We start from the raw sequence: 21,470 nt of genomic DNA on the forward strand, positions 1-21,470 counted from the left end.
CAGTATTGATTTCTAAATCAATATTGGTTTTGAAATTTGCTATGGCATTGACTTGGTATTATTTAAAATCTACTCAAAGACAGAATGCAATATGGTCAATAATATTCAGGTGCTAAATATGGTAATAAATTACAAATCAGCTGCAAATGTAATTCTCTATATCTTCACCTTTGGAAGCAAAAAATAAACAGATAAAATTTCTCATATATCTACTTGATGGCTGAGCCAACACCACCACCACAAAGAAATGCCATTCTTTCTGTGTCTGATAAAAATCAGAGAGGTTAAGCATGTTTCACGTACAAGCCCTTTGCAGAGCGAGGAGAGAAACAAAAGCCCACTTGGTTTAATGCCTCCCAGAAGAGCTGCATCTCCTTAAGCACACTCTGAGCATGGGGAGTAGTTATTTACTGATGGTAGCTCATCTCCCAGGGTGTAGCTACATGGGCTTGAGGGAGGAGCAGCTGACACCCATTCAATTTGCACACAGACTCAAGCATAAACTTCTACAATAAAAGTCAAGTTTAAGTACTTTTACAACACGAGGACCTCTTCTTTCATCATTTATTTTCCTTTATCACAAACAACCTGAAAGCAGAATGATATCCTGCCACTGTATAATGATTTTGGAGGTACAGATGTTCTAAATCATTTATAATGAAATGATTTTCTGTTCCATCAAGCTCTCAGTTATTGCTTGGCCAGAATAACTCAAGGCAAATTAACTCTCTTGCTAGGTAAGCCACACCTATGGTAATTTTGTACAGAGTTTATGATCTTACACTTCACACATTATTCCTTTTAAAATGTCCTCTGCATAATTAGCATCCTCTTCAAACAGAGTTTGGGACTGCGGTACACAAACATACGTCAAGGCTAAAGCTGCTGGGTTGGAAATGAACCAGACACACAAGTATGAAAGACAAATCAAAACAATTGTCCAAGGACAGAAGACCATTTTACACTTAGCGGACCTGACTCCCACCTTAACTTACTGGAAATGAAGTATGACTTTACTAAAAGCAAAAGATTTGCAACTGTGCAGCACAGACTCAGGCGCAAGGCGACTCAGAGCAGCAGCTCTACCCAGTAAAGCCTGCAGCCACTGCCCAAATGCCCAGCCAGCCACTGCCCAGCCAGCAGCCCTGGACAGCCCACAGTTGAGTTTAAATGTCTATGGTCCATGGGGAGTTCATGGCAGCAAGAGGATGGCTGACAAAGCAAACAGGGAAGCAGGGGCAGGGCAGGAAGGGGAGGGGGCATGCAGGGGGTGGACAGGATGCTGGGGCCGGTAAGGGCTCCATAAGCTTTCACTGAAATGAGCTCAGACTTGTATCAAATTTCCTTTACTAACCTCTTGCAAGATCTACAGGAACTAATATTTACTTTTTCTATTCCCCGCTCCCAAAGTTCTTCCACCCTGCATTTCTTTTCCCTCTGTACTTCTCATCCAGCTCAATCCTCAGTTTTGGTACCCTTTGCTCTTACCACATTTTTCCATTCCTCCGTCCGTTCTCTAACTCCCAAGTTATATCCTCAGTCTCTCTGCGTCTCGTCTCCTGCCACTGCCATGAACGATGCTTTCCTTCGGAAACTACTCCCACTAGCAGCCGAGTGCTGGAGCTCCCAGTGCATCCAGCCTCTGCTGGTGGCTCGGCTCGATCCGGGCGGCTCTGGCAGCCTCTCAGGGTGGCCAGAAGGGAAACTGCTGCTCACAGGACAAGGAGTCGTGTCTGCCCGTCCACCCAAGTGGAGCAGTGGAGAGGCGAAGGATGAGCACAAGGAGGTGTAGGTAGCTGTGGGGTGTTGTGAGAGGAAGGTGTTGGGATAAAGGAAAGGGAAAGAAAACAAATCTCTGTAAAGCCTGGGATGAATGAGGGCATCGGGAAGCAGCCAAACTCCTCCCAGCTGCAGGGCTGCTTGGCAGGTACTGGAAGTGCCCCGGGCCAGGCGCTGTAGGTGTGGCACAGGGCAGGGACAGCTCCGGCTGTGCAGCCCTGACTTACCCTGGCTCTAAGGTCCGGCTGTCCCAGAGCCCAGCAATGGCAGCAGCCCGGGCCAGGCTGTGGCGTGTCCAGCCAAGGGACAGCCGAGGCACCGACTTGGGACCGAGGTGTGCTTTGCCTGCTGAAGGCACGGAACTGCTCAGCTGTTCCTCAGTGGGGTTCAAATGCTCCCAGCTGACAGCAGCACTGTCTGCAGTGCGTTCAGGTTTGTGCAGGAAAACCAGTTACAACAGATAACCCAGGAGGCAATCCCAGGTTCAAGATTTTTACAAGGACTTTTCATCTGGGGCTCTCAAAGGGCTTTGCAAATATGAACTCGTTTTAGCTTCACAACAACCCCCGTGAGGCAAAGATAATGATCACCGTATCCATTTTACAAATGGGGAAACTTTAGCACAAAAGAATAGTGTTGCCCAAGATCAGGCCCAGCAAGTTGAGCGCCAAACGAAGCAGCAGTGCCATCCCTGCGCTTGCACCGACAAGCAGAAAACCCTCCCTCCTGCTTTGGTGTGATTGGAATAGCTATTCCCAACATAGGTGCAGCCTAAAAACGAATGGAGGAGGAGAAAACACGTTGTTCAAGTTCAGTAAGAAACTCCACCAGCTTCAGAGCATCAGTAGCACTACCCTGCATACAACATAGCTGCAACTCAGAGTAGAGTGCAAATAGGTATCCCATAGAAAGAGCCCCAAAGCTGCTTGTTTGTGTTGCTGGGATTCAGAGTAATACACAGGATAGTGTGACATGAGCAGCACATGGAGACAAGGTACTCCTACGTCTTGCAAGTTCGATATTAAAACTCCCATGTTGCAGGGAAATAAATTTAGAACCCCTGCTCTAACAGCTGAAGTAAAAGTGGAGTAAGAAGTTTAACAACAATGATGACGTACTGCCAGGAAATATGGCTTGGCTAAAGTCTGAAAGTCCAAACTGTTTATACAAACCACTGCCAGGAGTTCTGACAGTGTATGAACCTTTTACCATGTACTAGTGGTTTTGGCTGTCAGAAACAAAAAGCTGACCAAGTTTTTTAATTTTTTTTTTTTTATCAGATCTTTGCTGCTTAAAGGAAACTTTTTTTTTTTTTTTAAACAGTCACTTAAGTCAATTTCTTTTTTCATCTAATATCTTATTTTCACCTTTGGTGGAAATCGAAATAATTGAAAAATTCAATAGCTAGAGGGTTACACCTGTTGAGTACAGAAAGAGAAGTGAAATATTTTTTCCTTGTCTAATACTACAGTCCACAGAAAACTGATGATTTCTAAGGTATGCAACCACAGAAAGCTCCTTCCTCCAAATAAATCATCACCGAGCTATTTAAACTCATAACTGCAGTATCAGTGCAAACATGTTGATGAAATAAGCACTTGGATTTGGCTGCGTGGTGCTGTTCTGCTACTGCAGCACTCTGGGGCGACTATAATTTCAGGCAGGAGGGGTAATAAAGGAACTCTTTGGAGAGAGAGCTGTTAACCAGTTCAGTGCCATTGCATGGCATCTCTAGTGCAATGGACATTATGTAAGCTAGAGCCCTGGTACCATGCTAATTTGCTTAAGGGGTAGTCCCAAGCAGTGGAATTCAATTCGTGGAAAACAGCCTAGAAACATCCAGGGGAAGGTACTGATGCTTTGTGTTATGAAAGAATCTTCTATTGAAATGTCCATCACTGATGTCTATAAAGTGGTTCCTAAAATTCATCAGTTTCAAGTACCACAAGCCAGAGAGGTACTTTTTATTACTCATTGAAGTCTATTCTCTTTGCCTGACAATTCAGCTGTTAAAACATAATTCTACTTTCTTGCATCTTATAAAAGAAGTTTTACAGCCTACCAACTTATTTTCAAAATAGATAAAGCACAATATTAATAATGAAATATAACACACGATAATCCAATTCAGAGACAGACTGGGGATCTGCAATACCGAACAAAGAATGCAAACTTCGCATGGGAAAAAGGAGAGAAAGAAGGATTTAGCCAATGAAAAGTGAAGTGGTGCAGGAAACAGAGAACAAAATTACATGGTCAGATATTCCATTGATGATAAGACATATAAATTGTTAATTTAAAACGTGAGCCATGGTAAGACATGTTCAATTTTGAAAATAATGTATGAAAATCAGATTTGGATTTTGTGACCTGCCTTTTTCATGTAGATCCCCAGTGGTAATTTTTTTTTTTAATTCCACGGTAGCTCAAAAAATGATACACACAGTTACACAGACAAACAGAGTTAATAAGATCAAACTTCCTAACACAAACCAGGACAGAGTGAACAGTCAATAATTCATGATCTAATTTATGACTGTCTGCAAAGCAAGCATGTTTTGCCTAATGGGGTGAATGCCTCTTTATTAACTTACTGCCAAATTATGTACTGAACTAATAGCATTGTCAGAGGCCTGTAAACAGTGCAGATATGAATCAGTGTTTTGTGGCAGCACCGTAATTATAACAACATCCTGAACGAGCTGTGTGCCATTGCATCGCACACAGACCTGGTACTGAAAGGCTTAGTACAAGATCAGAAGTTAACATATAGGGACTTAGGCAGCTAATCACAAAGCAGACACACTTCTGTTTTGATACATGAGGATGGTGGAATAAAGCCAGTTCCCAAGCTGTATTAGAGGCACATGACATGCTTGTAAAGAACATGATCTTTCCTGGGAAGAGCTCTTCATGTTAATCTGAAAAGGCCCCATAGCATCATTCTCAATTCACTTTCTAGCAAGCAGTGTAGAGCTACAAATGGACACCAATGGGCAACAACTGTGTGTCTGCTGCTGCTGGAGAGATCTGGGCTTCAGACTTTTCTTCAGAGGCCAAGGACAGCCCATGGGGCAAGGACTGAAGGGAGTCTGTTATCTAACCAGCTCTCACATGAAGACTCACTTCTGCTTCCTCTCCTCCATTTCTTCTTAGAGTTTTTCAGGTAAACTGCACACAATACCAGTGTTTCTTAATTCCAGGTTTCAAGCTTTGTATTAATAGCATGAAATTGTGATTTTTCCTCTCTGTTTCATTTTAACGAAACTCAGAAATATTTTAAAAATTTTGACCAGAACACAATCTTTACCTTCCTTTGTGTTTTTTCTTTTTTGTTTTTTAAATTCACAAATATTCATGAGAAAGGGTCTTCATTGCTCCTCTCTTGCTACATACACCTAGCTAAATTTATAATCCTTTGACACATCACAATGACTTAGCTGACAATTGAAGAGAACACCAATCTAATTTGTTTAGAGCCTTTGCTGGTAGGCATTTAACTGAAGCCTTTAAGGCACAGAAACATGAGAGAAGGAATCACTATTTTAAACTTTCTTCCTGATTTACTGGATGACTGAGGGCAAGTTATTTTTGTTATTGTCTCCTATCATTAGCATGTGTATAACATTTCTTTCCTCACATCAAATCACTTTGAGAGCTGAGGTTGGGGAGGAAATCCAATGGGGAAAACTGACAAGGTGATGGTAGAACATAGCATGCCTAAAAAAAAGTTGCAGCTTTACAATGCTAAACCTCCTGGCAATCAGTAATTAATGTAATAAATATAATAGAAGAAAAGGAAAGATACATGAAGTAAGGAAAGATGAGCAATGCACAGACTTGGTACTTTTTAACCTATTGTACCAGTGATGTTTCTGATTAATCTGCCAAAGGTAAATCTCAATTGATCTGATTTTCTCAACCTAAGTTTTTCTTACACACAGCCACACTCTTAAGGAAAAAGAATTGATAGGTTCACAAATGGAAAGAGACTGGAAATCAGTTTCCTAGAAGAAAGAATGAAACAGCCACAGGTCTGGGCAGCTAACGAAGGCAATGTGCATCCTCCCAGGCACAACCAATTTCTTCCCTTCAACTCACCCTTCACATCAAGCCTCTTTGCTCTTGAGTATAGCTCAGGCTTAAATACCAAAATAAGCTCTGGTACAACATTAGCCCTTGAAACTTAAGCTCAAGACTGTCCAAATCTATCTGACAGTCCTGTGAATTGACTCATTCATATTCAGTCACATATGCAATAACTCACTTCTGTGTCACAGGTTCAGTAAGATTCCCATGAAAAAGAGATTGGTATAAAACATAAGATCTGAGTTCTTGTTCTATACAAGATTCTTTTATTGACTTTTCTAGATCCCAAGAAATTTTAAAATTCTCATTTTCAAACTTGTCTTTTCAAGAAGGAAAAGTGCATTTTTGGTAGCAATACGTAAGGAACTCACATGACCCTCTCATTCCTGTACAGTTTTGAGAAAGATATCTCTACCATAAAATCAAATATAGACTGTGAGACACTATAATCAGCAAAAATGATTTTTGACTCAAAATAGTTTTGATTTATGATTGTTAACATTGAATTAATATCTTGTGAATCCATGCTCTTTTAAACTTGACAGAATTGAAAGCTTTGTTTTATTATTTTAATTGTTTTTTTACCCCAATCAAGTTATGCCACTAAACTGTGGTTCTAGTTTCATAAGCTGATCACTCTTGTCCTCACAGTATGATGAATGGATTGTATGTGTTGCCTTTTAGAAGCCAGAATTTCACTTATGATCAATTAGTGTAAATAGAAGTAGCTACTGAATATTATGCTGAAGTTTTTTGCTTTATGTAGGCAATTGAAACAAAAATTATATCTTTTTTTCTCTGACACAAATGCAAGTAAAACCAAAAAAGGCACTGAGCCATAATTACTGGAATTCTTTTTCTTCCAGAGAGGAAAAGAAGTCTAAATTCATAGCTTCTTTATTAAAAAGCGTAAGTTTGCCCATGGATAACTGACATTAATGAGATAGAAGCAGAAGTTTTTAATGCATCAAAAGTCTTAAAAGATCAAACTGTTGAGAGAAATTCTCCTTCAATTCAGTGGGAATGGTTGCTATTTTCAGAGGGTTCATATTCTCTGGGGAATTTCAGACTAGACATGAGGAAAAGATTCTCCGCTAAGATGTGGTCAGTCCCTGGAAGTGGCTACCCAGCAAAGTGGTTGGGGCACCTCACCTGACAGGGCTCAAGGAGCATCCTGAAGATGCTTTCAGTCACGTGGTTAAGTTTTAGGTAGTCCTGAGTTGAGCAGGGAGTTGGACTCAATTATCCTTATGGGTCCCTTCCAACTTTAGATATCCTGTGGTTCTGTACTGTTACATTTAGCATTTTGAAAGTTCAGAGAGCCTCTCAAAAATGGGAATGTTTAATGAAAATGAATGTAGTCTAAAGTGGCTGATAATTATTGCTATTTTTCAAGAAGAGATACGGGTCATGAAGTGATACAAACCCACCCTATGCATTGTCCCTACTGTAAATAAAAGTACTGCTCTCCACTAAAGGAAAACTCCAGGAACCTAATCATCTTTGTTTCAGTCTCACACACAGGTTTTATGTACATGAGTAACCTGCAGAATTGGAAAACAATTCAGTCTGGAAGGGACCTTTGGAGGTAATCTAGTCCAGTCTTCTGCCCAAAGCAGGACCAATTTGAAAGTTCAATCATATAGCTTAGGACTTCATCCAGATAAATTTTGAACCTCTTGGAGAACAGAGATTCCATAATCTCATGGAATCACCAGTTGCATTAAAGAGATCTTTTTTATCCTCAGACCCAACTGGAATTTTCCTTATAGCAGCATGTGACTGCTGCCTGCAGTCCTTTCTTTGTGTATCTCTGCTCACCTCTCCTGTGGTCTTCAGGGCTGCCAGAGCACACTGCTGGCTCAGGCCAAAGTACAGAATCACAGTGTCATTTAAGTTGGAAAGCACCTCTTGAGATCCCACTGTTAAACCCTCTCTGCTGAAGCAAGTTTAGCCAGAACTGGTTGACCAGAAACATGTTTAGTCAAGTTTGAAATATCTCCAAGGATAGACACTTCACAGCCTCTCTGAGTTAGTTGTGCTCAGTAACCCTCACCACAAAAGTTTCCCAATGATAAGATGAAATTTCATGTGATCACTGTCCATTGCTTCTTACCCTGTCACTTGGCATTACTGATAAAAGTCTGGTTTCTTTATCTTCATTCCCTCCCATCAGGTATTTATACCTGATATTTATGTACTTACAACTATACATCTCCCAGTGGAAGTTACTCCTTCCCAGGTGCTGGAGGTTGCATTTGCTTTTGTTGGATTTACATGAAATTTCAGTTGACATACTCCTCCCCTGTCAACCCATAGATTCATGTAAAAGATTCCCAAGGGTCTGGAGCACGAAGTCAATTTTTTACAGGCCTCTTTCATAGTCTTGCTGTTTGAAGAACTTCACTCAGCTAAGTTAGATCAAAGGGACATCATGTAAAATGCAGTGGAAGTGATTTTACATGCTTTTATGATTAAAAACAGACAGTAGATATGGAAACCAGTTTAGACAGCCCACACGGTATACAATGTAGAGTATCTGCAGGCAGAGTCTGAGGCAAAAGTGGACCAAAAAAATATATATATTTTCTCAGTACATAAACACCAATTTCTCATTCTCAGGGAATTAAAAATTGGGCTTTTGCTAAGGAACCTATGTTATCACTATTCTTGGCAGATGTTACCACACGTTGTTCAGCTTATGTTCCTACAGAGTGGCCCTAGCTGATAGACTCTCCTTCCAATGAAAAATTAATTATCATGTAAGTCAGCAAAGACTGCCCCAGGATATGCTCCTTCAATGGCATATCAGTAATGACCACTGATAACTACATTTTCAGGTGTTCCTAAAATGTGACAGGATTGCAGCAAAGTGAAATCCACTTAGCAGATAAGGAAAGCAGGAATCTTTCTAAAATCTGATAGGAGGAGAAATGACCATGCCAAATATATGCTTACAATGTTGTCTGTCTTATTACTAAAATAACTAAACTTGTACTACTGAACTTCTGTTACAAAACACAAAGTTTGCCAGGTCTAATCTTAATATTAATTAATTGCCTTAGTATGCTACTTTTTGTAGGTTTAGAAGGTCTTTCCAAGATGTTTACAACACAGACATAATCATGAGTTAAATTTACAGTAGTTAATACAGGGATTAGTTATAAAATATTTGATTTCTTACGAAGATAGAAAGACAAAGTACTACAATTGCTTTTGTCTTCTTAATAGTTTAAACTAAAAAAGCTATCAAATGTAATTAAAAATTCTACTAAAACAATACCATTGGTTTTGCAAGGAATTATTTCTTATTAGTAGAAAGGTGGTTTCAGGTTTAAGACCCCCCCATGTTGTTCATCATGTCAAATTCAATAGCATGATTTCCAAATACTGCTGTTTCTTCATGCTGTGTTTTCCATGAAGCTCATCTGCCCCAGTGCAGACATTTACAGTACTGATCAATACAGCTGGTCTAGGCAAAGAAAGCCCTTATCATTTGAGTCACTAATGAAAATACAGGCCCTTTTATTCTTCTGTTCTATTTTAGACATTGACCTTAGAATGGAATTAATCACAACCTAGAAATGCTTAGGTTTTTCTTCACTATTAGGTGACTACCTTAGGGGTAGACAGCTGCATCTTAGTCACAAAGTTACATGATATTAGGCCCACTCCTTTCAACTGCAATCTTAGTTAAAACATTCTTCAGGCACTGCCAACCACCATGACTCCTCATCACTATCATAGTAAAAAAAAAAAAAAAAGAATCATTTCTAAAATCAAATTAGTAACGTAGCATAAGAAATATCCAAGAGCAAGTGCTCTTTAAAGTGGCCAACTCTCCTTGCTCTTAGCTTTGAATGAAAGGAAAAGGCTTCAGGAGAAATGTTGGTATCATCTGGTACATTTTAGAATTTTAAGCCATCTGTTTTTGGCAAAGGTTCTCAGAGCTGATTTCAGTGCTGAAATCATGAAAGCATCAGAATTTTCTCCCAGGTCTTTCCATTTAAATTGGCTTTTTGGAGCATGAGCAGGCTTCATGATTGACAGAAAGGTGACGGCCTCTGTGACAGACGGAAGCCTTTCTGCATTCAGTCCACAAGGAAAGACAAGTACAAGCACTTCTGTGGCTCCTCTTGTTTAAGAGAGATGCTGCCATGTATTTGAGAACCCTATCAAGTGATCTGTATGTCCATTTCAGAAGCTACAGCAACAAACTACCCTGGAGATGACTCGGAATATACAGCCTACCACAACAGCTTCTGAGGGGTCCAAATTTCTCCTAGATGTTAAAAATACTTTACTGATGTTTTGGGCCAATCAAAACCACCACACACAGCCATCACATCCTCATGGAGCAAAATAATGTTTCGAAACAGCAGTAAACACATCTCACTACTGCAGCCAAATAACAGGAAGCATCTACAAATAGCTATGATTATTTAGCGATGGCTTTGTAGTTTGGGAAGTCTGGACAGCCTAATGTATAATACCAATGTGTAGCTCTTCAGCCATGAACACACAAAAGCCAAGCAGAGAAGACTTGCATGCTGATACAAAGGTTTCCTCCTCCTGCCCCATTTTGCCTTTTGTACCAAAAAACACACGTGACACAAAGATGGAGGTGGCACCATCAAATGCCCCATTATATAGGATTTAACTACCCTTACTCAGTTTCTCTAAGCTCCTTGAATCAGCTCTCTTACCAGAGACTCCAGTCATGTAATTTACTTACCCTGACCCCATGAAAGATCCAGTTGGCATGTGACTCCCAGAGACTAATTATAATAATTATACATTTTCTTTCCAAACACACATAATAAGCTTGTTTTTACCTGAGTCTTCCATCCTCTGCTGCAGCTCCTCCTGGTATAATCTTAGTAATGAATATCCCAGGATCATCCCCAATATGTGGGTTATCTGTTCCTCCAGCAATACTGAACCCCAGGCCGGAATTTCCCTGGAAAAATAAAAAAAAGTGAATCCATCATCCAGATGCTACGTTTCTAGAGAATTCATTTGCAGTGCATGAGCAAAGTATCCTTAAAGAAAGCATTTTATTTGGCAACTCCATACTTGAAGACAGGTGACTCAGTCAGAAAAAATTAATTGTCAGTTAAAGAACAGAGGCTGTGAACAGAAAGATTTCCTGGAGTTAATGACAGAGTTAATGGATACTCCTACAGAAACAGGATTTGACCTAAATTTGTTTTCAAAAGCAGTCACATAAATTAGCATCTGAACTCCAATATTAATTCATCCAAGTCAATGAGAGCTAGAGGCTAAAAACATTTCAGAGCTTTGAAAAACACTTTCAAAAGCACTGTCATTTATAAACAGAAATAGTGAAAAACATTTGACTCTGAAGTATTTTACTACACTAGTTTCTGTTGAAGTCACCATTGCTCAGATTGACAGTCTTTAAAAAACAAACAATTCCACAAAACAAGACTATTTCTTTCACTCTCCTGATTTGCTAAAACAAAATGTTTGAAAGACATTATAAGACTCTACTCAATAATCTCATTTATTGTTTCTACTATTTGTGAGAATGTCATGAAAGATAAATAGATGTGTACACACATACATACACGTGCAAATTAAGCACCTGTCATTCACATATATTTCAAAACCACAATTCTAAATATTTTTTTGGAACTATATAATGGTTATGCTTTTATAAATAAGTCAGCCTTAAGTGCATGCTGGTTTTTTTTTTCCTGTGTGAATTAACTTATTTTTCAAGGGGTTCTTTCTCATTTATAGAAAAGTGGATACAGGTTTAACAGTCCCCTATGCATAGGGGTGTCATAAAATTCAATGCAATACTTGATTCTTTAAGGACCTCTCAGCCAAAACTATTTTTTTAGTTAGGTATTTAGACTTACCAAAGTGATACAATTACATATATATTGCAGAATATGGACACTACTGTAAATGAAGTATAGTGAGGGCACTGAAACACTTTTCTTCACCAACTTCTTAAACGTTTGGGGGTTTGCTTTTTTTACTGATGCATGTGGTCACGTATCTGGTTCTGTTCTAGTGAGAAAAGTTATGAAAAATGGCACCTCCATAGATATTTTTTGCTAAATAATTTAAATCAAATGTCACTTCTGCATTTTTGAACTGTACTTCAATGCATTCAATGTGATGCATTTTGTGTGTGAAAGCCTACATGCTGCCTGCCTGCAGCATGTCAGATTCTGAATTCTGTTATTAGTATTCTGCATTCACAAGAGATGCAGTTCTCATTTCTCAAGAGATGTGCATGCAATGTGCAGCTCTGATATCAGCACATAATTGTGAGCTCAAGGAAATGGATTTAGGACTGCACATATCTTAATGCTTCTCAGCTAGCTATACTATGGAAATAATTATAGTGCTGAAACACTCTGTATATATTTTCTGGTACAGTTAGCAAACACCTCCAGGCCAGCCTTATAAATCTTTGATTTAATCTCCCTTTCATCATTAGGATTATCTCAGATTCAGGTTATTCTCCCAATATCTTAACACATGCCTAATTATACACTACACTTTACAGTAGCACTCTCTAAATTCTTTAAGAATATTTTACTGAAATTCTTTCTATATGTCATATTATTAATTAAGCTAATTATACAACACATAGGAAGGAAAAAAAGACTACTTATACATACTTCAGGAAGCCGGGAACAAAAACCCTAAACCATTAGTAAAACCAAAGGCAAATTTCTATAAATTTTGAGTAAGTAATACTTGAGTTCCAAGCAAAAAAAACCCCAACAAACCTCTAAAAATAAAATAAAATTGTTGTGTTTATTCTTAACTTCTAAGACATTTAAAAATATGCAGTAATCTGTGTTCCTGAAGAGAGATGGATTTCCAAGTCCCAAAAACCTACTTTTGATAGGGAGAGAGAAAGAGCAAGGTAACAAGGACAAATCTGGGCGTAATCATTCACACAAAACTCAAACAGCTATATCATAATAAAAAAGAAAAAATGTGCCAGAAGAGCTTTAAAAACTATCAAAGCTTGCCTGTTACATGCTTAGCTGTAGCAGTTCATCACATAAAATTAATTTGATTTTTTAGGAGGAAATAATTTCTGCACTCTTTCCCTCCTACCATATCTTTATCCATTAACATTTTAGAGCTGAAAAATGCTACAGCCATGCTGGCTGTAAGCAGTGATGCAGTAACACTGCTCCACACTTCTCAGGAGAATTAGTGCTATCTTTGACATTTATCCATAAATGTGCATCTGTTATACTGCAAGACTGTTCTGATTCTGCCCCTTAGGAGCAACTTTAAAAAAAAAACCAAAACAGGGTAGCACTCCTCAGTGGCACTTCTGTATCCAGAAAATTTCAAGCAATTATTCTGGCTGCAGTCCTTGACTTGATCAACAGGATCTACAAGCTGTCAAGGCACGAGATGCCTCAGAAAACGTATACATCCCTACAAAGTTTTCCCACACCAGAAACTCACTGCAAAAGGGCAATTACACTTTTTTTTTTTTCTCCACTATGGTTTATGAAGGGTCTGCGTTGCCTACATAGAAAAATCTTGTCTTTGTACCTCAGATCAAAGCCAACAAGGCTGAAAGCATAGCTACAATCAGTCACGGCTTCTTGAGAATCTTGGGTTCAAAAATAATGCAATAGGAACATTCTGGTTAAAAGCTACTGTATTTCAGTTCTGGGCTACAATACTGATGTGCAAATCTCTCCTCTTCCCTCATACTTTCCTCTATGCTCTGCATTTAGCGTGCAGATTCACCAGCACATGGTTGTTGTACAAAAACTCATTGCCGTTGTCACACTGTAGTTCTAAGTTCAAAATAAGTACTGTTTACTACTGCAGTACTTCCTGAACATTTCCTCAAGGGTTGGTTCCCCACCCTTTAGTTTTTGCACCTCCTTTGTCCCTATTCCAGAAGAAAAAAAGTGCAGTAATTATCTTCACAGCTTTTCTTGGCGTATCTGCCTCCCTTCCCATTTCATGTTAACCAATGAAAATGCCATCCCACAGCCAAAAGCAACAACTGAACCATCACTTAGCCATGGCATTTTCCAAGGTGGAACATTCATGCTTTCTCTCCTGCTGATTCATGTTTGGGAGTGGTTCGCCATAAAAATCTGTCAAGTTAATTCCCTGTACTGTTTCTACTCCAAGTCTTACATCTCTTGGATGCTTACAAATCAAGTTAACAGTGAGCTCAGAGGCCTGGTGACAATGCAGAAAAATACTTAATGAGAACTAACAACAGCTGATACAGAGGAGAAAAAGTCTTTCTCTTTTAGAATACTCCATTGATACTTTTAAATTGAGATTCATATTTAGGCCTAAATATGCTTATTTGTTTTATTTCAGGATCCTTCAGTAGAAGAGGTCTGTGCAAAAGTACCAACACATGTAGGGGACAAAAGAAGTTTCAACAAACTTCAGACCTACAAACGTTTAATGGCATTGCTCAAATATCATTATTAGCATGTCCAAATATATTATACATATATGTATCTCATTCTATGATTCTGTATGAGGGTTCGTATCCAAATAATTTCATGTTCAATTGTTATTAGCTAAATTATCTTTTGACCTAAATCTTTCAATCTCTTTGTCCAAGCTCTCAGTTTCTGCTACTATAAAAACCTCATATAATTAGTTACTGACTACACAAGGAAGATTTGCATAAAATTGCACAGCAATAGATGGATGAATGTACTTTTTAATTGTTAGTTTCGTTTCTTACTACCTTCCATGCCTTTGGTTGCAAGGCTCCAGTCATGCACACAGCCTGACAAAAGGCTTAGAATAGCACAACAAGCCCAGTTTGGCTTAAAAAACAAATTTAAAAAAATTTTCCTGAGTTTCCTCCTATTCATGCTGGATATCTCATGCTTCTCAGGGATTTACCACCAAGCTCAAATTTGTCTCTTGGCTCAGCTTTACTTTTCAAACATAGAAAATTAGGTCAAACTACCACATCAAAACAATTTCTCGCAGCCCAGCCCCTGAGGCCTCCTTGCTGCTCTCCTGTGAAGGGAAGGTCAGCACTTCGTCTTGAAGTTTATTACACCTGCCTGCCTCCTTTATGGCTTTCTCAGATTGGGCTTTGCACGCCACAAGGACCAGCTGAGTTCTTTATAGCTCAGCCTGAGCAGAGAAGAGGCCTGGCTGTATTTCTTGTGGCCCTGGGGTGGCAGGCAGCCTCGGACAGCGGCACAGCATGACTGCAGATGACTGGTGTTAAACCTTCTCCCAGCACTGAAACACAGCACTTGGGGTCACAATGAGATGACAGATGATTCACATGCCAGGGAAAGATAATAAAACTTGCAAGTTGTGGCCAGTTTGCAACTCTTCCCTCAAGACTCATACTTCCAAATAAGTATCACGAAGATAAATAAGAACCCCCAGCATGTACTGGTTTTGGATGGCCAGAAGGCCTTGAGACCTATCCTTCTTCTTGCGTAGCCTTCCATCTTGTGTTCTTCTCCTTTTACACACCTCTATGAGCAGCCATATATCAGGCTGCAACTTCATAAGGCTGCAGCATTTTTATTTTGTCAGAGAGTAATTGTCAGAAGTGCTCCATATTGACTTCTCCAGGAACAGAGTTTAGCTGACACCAAGAGCTACTGAAATTGTTTTCCCATGACATTGCAGCTCTCCAAGGATGATAACCTTCCCTACACTTCTACAAATGATTTTGTCCTTATTGTGTCTCATTTGTCTCTTTTTTTCTGCTCAAGGGCTGCATTTGCCTTAGAACATGGCTTGATTATGAATGATGTCATTCAGTCTTTAGCAAAATCATGGAAGAATGTAAATCCAAGAAGCAGATCAGAAATGCACATCAAACACAGACAGAGTACTTCCCTGTGTAAGGGCCAAGTGATTTGTATTTTACCATATTAAAACAGGCTTAATGCAATCACACGGAAATTGTTCACCATTTTAATTTCTTTTTAATTCTAATCAATGAGGTGGCAGCAGACTCACATATATGCTTTTTGAGTGAATTAATTACTTCAGTGCTCCTAAAATAACTTCTCATAATCTTCTGAAGTGACATGATTTTTAAAATCTCTAGCATTTAAGAAAAAAATAGGCTTGAACTTCACAGAATTCACTTAACTATTGCTGCAACTTCACCCTGACATGGCAGCATATCAGTAAGCCTGTTTCAGAGTCCATCAGTCAGAGAAAAGTCTAAGACAGAAGGAGAAATTGTATTTCCCAAATTGTTTTCAAGAGGTTAAAAGCTGCTTCTGGTGACAACACATACTCCCACAGTCTCTATAACTGAAATTATTTTTGTGTTTATTTTTTTTTTCCCTCTTGGTTTAAGAGATTTTTTTTCCCTGTAGACTTCTTACTTCTACTCTGGTGTTCACAGCCAAATTTGTGGAATGCTTTTCTCTTGCACATCTTTTATGGATGGCTTTAAAGTATGAATTGCTGCCTAAACTTGCAGGTTTTGTCAGAGCAAGTTCAGTCAAGAGAACACTCACAGAATGATAGCTGACTCATTCCCAGATTCCTAAATACATGCTGTATTTTTATTATCTCCCATTGTTACAATTGTCAAAGACCCTATCAACTTTGTTACTGGTGCTCCTTAAAAAGTTGTCTGTTGCATTTTACAATGGGAATTACCATTCAGTGTTTTAGGAGTACTAATGATCTGTTGGTTCAGAAAATCCCAACCCTTCTTGAGTCTAAGCAATTCTGGGTTTATCTTGTTTATGCAAGATTTCTAAATGGTTTAATACAAACATAAGCTACATCCTCTGAAGGCAGTGCAGGCTTGGCATGCATTTGACAGAATTTCTTAATTTCACTTACATGCATGAAAATGCTAAAGCTTTTCAGCTTCAGCTACTACAGTCAGGGCACCTTCTCACTCTGTTTAATTAAGGCACTCTTTTCTGATGTGGTTTTGGTTTAGAAATTATGCTATTTTTTTAAGAAAAAGGATATTTATCTGGTTTTGGTTTCTAAGTCTTCTAATGCAGCATGTTCCTTTAAGCAAATGTTGCTGCAAGAAATGTTAGTTCATAAACTACTGTTGAGTTTATTTTAGGTGGTGGAAAACCATCCCTTGCTCTATGAAGCATACTGTGAGACACTTTCATTTGAAACTTGCTTTTTTACATTTTAATAAGTTTTTTTTAATGCTTTAGTACTAATTTTAAATTTTCACATTTCTGCTTAAGTGAAGACGTAGCTTTCTTTTAAAAAGTAATATATGAAACCCATACTTGTTTTCTGCAAATATTCAAAACAGTTTGCCTGAAATACACAACAGATTTTTGTTATGGCCAAAATTAATTTCTCACAGGGTACCTTTTAAACAACAAAAACTGTTTTACAGAAGACCAGTACCTGAATCCTAGCTAAGGTTGTTACCATCTTTGGTTTAGGGTTCTTGCCTCAGGATACTTCCGTTTCAGATTAAAAAGGCAACATCTTCTCCCATGAGACAAAATACTAACCAAAACAAAAAACCAACAAAACCCCAAAGCTCCTTCCAAAAACCACATTTACTCTTGTTCTACAAGATCAGATTTCTCCAAGAAGTACTTGACAGCATGAGCAAGTGAAAACTGAGAATGAGACAAATTTAGAAAGCTGTGGGGAATTAATCCTTTTGGCATTAACTTTTTTTCTCCTGTCCCTACAGGAGAAACAAGTACTAAGCATTGTGGGCAAGCAGAGTGAATCAAGTAACACAGTCTATAAATGAGACAAAAGACTGAGAACTCTGCCTGTAACTGGCATGGGAGAATTAGATGCGGATCAGGATTTGCTGTGGCTCTGAAATACTCTGTGAAAGACTTTATCTTTTTCTCTGTGTTAAAACAGATAAGGTTACTTAGTTTGCCACCTAAGATGCTTATAAGGAGGAAATACCTCTAGATAAACCAAGCTGAAAAAGAAGATGATCATATGAGATTGCTGTAAAGATCCAAGTACTTCTGCAGACTTTGTTGAATAAGATTTTTCTCCACCAAATACTTCTCATCTGAAAAATACAACTCTCCTTTATTCACCTGACAGTGAAGCTATACAGGATTTTTTTCTACTTTTCACTCAGCCATGCTTAGTTTAACATCACACATATAGTGGGGGTGTCACCTATGACTCAACAATGCCCAGCTCACAGCCTCACTGCAAACAACAGCTTAACACGTTAATGCTTCATCCCACTGGGACAAATAGGTGATTTTATAATATGCAATGTACTTTCGTCTAATTCAGGATTTTGATAGAAAATGTTTGTTAAACCCACCTACTCAAGGCACTAAGATCTTTAAGACAGGATTCTGCTCTGCAATTCTTTCACAATCTGGCATTTACACTAGCAGTGCTTTTATGTTCTGAAGAAAGAGTGATACATGCTAAATAACCAAACCATTTTCTGTCATACAGTGTGTTGTTCTTTTGCCATCTCCCAGTCTAACACTGTAACTTTCTAGTCCTGCCGCATCTAGTTCTCTCTTTAGGCTTCAATCATTCCACTGACGTTTTCAGGTATTTGCACATGCTATACTGTATTGTACTTTTCTTCTCCAGTGTTTTGTCCAAAGCCCCAGTTTCAAAAGCCTAAACATCAAAGCTACATTTATGTCTCATTCAGAGAACAAGAACGTTTGCATATTTATCAGAGTACTGTTGAACTCTTTTTTACTTTCAAATCTACTCAAGAGTAACATAATTCATGAAATTCTCACTTCTCCCACGTACACTGGCACACTCCCCAGAGTCAGATTTTTTAGACTCCACAGTTATATTATGTTCCATATGGTACAGATTTTCATCTCTCACTATGCCATTTGTTTTCGAGCCCCTTATCAGGTTCAGCACATTCATTACAAAACCACAATCCACATGACTACGACTGCTTCGTGTGCTTACTCTCACTTGTTAGCTGTATATTGTTCTCTCACTGCTGCACAGATCAAGCACAGTATTCAAAAAAGATGCATTTTAAAAAATTATCCAAGGGATTTGATTTTTCATAATACACGTGAACCTACAACACTGTAAAACAGCAAATCTAGTCAAGGAATGAACCACTTCCAAAGGGCAGCATCTCATGAAAAAGTGATAGCATGTCCTCTGTTTCTACACAGATTGAAGCTAAAGAACAGATGTGAATTCTCTCCAGGTTTATTTTTCACTATTTTATCTCTATTCAGCTCACATTAACAGCCTCTGAGCTGTGATAGACATGTATGCCTAGTTCTTTCTCCAACGTGTTTCTTGTCCAGCTCTAGTGTTATCTATAGGAATTGTCTTTCCCAGCACCATGGGACCATATGACATTTCCTGTTCTATCTCAGAGAAGTGAGGCAACATTTGTCCTCCCTTACATGGCCACATACACTGACAGCAAACAAATGTCACAAAAAGCAGTCTGATGAGTACAAGAAAAGCAGTATGAAAGAAAACGAAGTATTCAAAATTTTTCATAAAAAGATTGGAGCAGGGAAATGCTGGTCCTGGGGAGTGAAAAGTTTCACTTCCCTTGGGGGCAAAAAAAAATTTAAAAAAATTTAAAAATCTATCTATGTATGTAATAGTTCTTTATCGTGTAGCGTCAGTCCAGGCTAGCTCTAGACTTCTCATCAGCCAGACCCGAGAGCTTTCTGAGCTCCCAGGGCTACACAATAGAAAGTGGAAAAGTCAGACCATGGAAAGCAAAGCACCCACTAAGTGATAATAGCAACTTGACATGAGGGGGGTGGGGAAGAACAGGAGTTAGAGTAAAACGCTAAAAAGAATTGAAAGAACAGCAAGGCTTTTTCAAGAGGCAAGCTAGTTATAAAACTTTGACAGGATCATCACTGAAACTTTCACAATGCAATTATCTGCAAAAATTGAGGAAATTAAGACATGTTTAAATGTAACTCTATGACAGAAGTAGACAGTCACATTTTGTACGAGGACTTAGGGAACAGAAACCTGATTTTACTGAAGCCATGGAAACCAACAGGGTTTCAGCACATAGTGGTAGCAATTAAAAGGAAAGAAGAAAACTACTACTGCTGACTTCAGTTCCTCTCTAATGATGACACCTCTCATCCCCTTCTGCTGGCAATTCAGCACAATGAAAGCCCCAATGGATATCTTGAGATTAGGTGGAAACTCCTTAGTTCAACCGGTTTGTAGCTCTCAGTCTTTGTGTTGAAAAACTGCTGCATGCCTAAATGGGTTTATTTTGACAGATTGCACGATCACTACGGCATTGCTGTGCAAAGCACTTAAGGGAATTTGAGACCCCCAAAGTATCACAAGTGCTGGAATAATCCCAAATTCTAAGGTACTGCCTAAGCTATTGCTCTTTTCCATTTGACTGTCATATTCACAGATATGAAATGAGTCTATTTACTTCTTGCAATTTGGTTGGGGGTTTTCGTATAGCATATTCTTAACATATTCCAACAATTTCTTGGGTTATTTTTCTTTACTGAAAGAGATATATCTTAATCATTAAGGTTAAAATTCTGAAATGTTTACATCAGTTATAAGATTTTGATCATATTTTCTTTCCAACTCTTATTTAATCTCACATTAAAACAAATGCATGAATAAAAGTCTTAATTTGCTGCCCTATTCAAAATCATGGTCTTCAGGGCATGTAATCTGGAATAAAAAGGTAAACTATCAATGAACTAAAAGGGCCCTAGGGCTTACAAGTTCAAGCACAAATCCTAGGGGCAAATGACTGAGTATTCTTGCTGTTGCATCACTCACCTTTCCACCATTGCACTACTCCAGTGGCTAAGCATACAGAGCTTAGCATTACCTTCTCTTTTAATATAAACTAAAACAAGCTTTTGAAACACATTCATATGTTGAATAACACCCAAGACTTTTCTTTCAGGCATTCCCCATGATGCTCAATTATAGATTTTACTGAGAAGAAATACAAAGAGGGATAAAAAACATAAAATGCAATTAATTCATTTTCACAGACACACATCTAAATATATTTTTCACAACTTTGTGATGAACCTATTTTGTTGTAACATTTCATTTCAGTGTTCATTTTGTTTCTAATTCTCAGTTAACCTGACTGACTATGACCCTGAGCAACATGAAACAGCTTCAAAGCTGTTTGTCACTGAGAAAGAGCTTGGACCAGATGACCTCCACAAAATCCTTCCAAACTGAATTATGCTCTGCTTCTATGAAACGTAAGTGTCACAAATACAAAACATGTTTCAAAACCTGCTGCCAGCCCAGGAATAGTTCAGTCACTAAAATACTTACTTTCTTAATTTTATCTTAACATTTACATGATGCTGAAATGTTTTTTATATACATATATGTCTCCATAAGAATTCCTTTCCCTTTTATAAATATTTGTAACTGTGCATTCTTCAATGCAGGGACTTTCTTGACACAATCGCTAGAAAAGTCAGATGAAACTCCTGGCTAAAACTGCACCTTGTATAATTTTCACACAGTTCTTTGAAACAAAACAAATTAATTTTGTCCAATGGGAAATGCACAGACCTTTACATAAGAAAAATCAATCTTACAGGTGTCCTTCTGAAAGGAAGAAGTGAAGAGGAATCTTTAACTAGATATATTTTTACCAA

The 21,470-nt window shown here is 38.4% G+C and overlaps 1 protein-coding gene across 16 annotated transcripts in view; it reads right to left on the reverse strand.

Moving 5' to 3' along the window:
- The window catches only part of DLG2 (discs large MAGUK scaffold protein 2), a 981,187-nt gene that overhangs the window by 312,999 nt on the left and 646,718 nt on the right, over positions 1 to 21,470 (reverse strand). For all 16 annotated transcript variants that reach the window (XM_085065660.1, XM_085065786.1, XM_085065682.1 and 13 more), the window contains one exon: positions 10,704 to 10,828. In XM_085065660.1, coding sequence (XP_084921786.1) covers positions 10,704 to 10,828 — 125 coding nt within the window. The remainder of the gene's footprint in view (positions 1 to 10,703; positions 10,829 to 21,470) is intronic.

Source organism: Lichenostomus cassidix, chromosome 1 (assembly GCF_008360975.1).
Source record: "Lichenostomus cassidix isolate B80296 chromosome 1, HeHo_3.0, whole genome shotgun sequence".
Classification (NCBI taxonomy): domain Eukaryota; kingdom Metazoa; phylum Chordata; class Aves; order Passeriformes; family Meliphagidae; genus Lichenostomus; species Lichenostomus cassidix.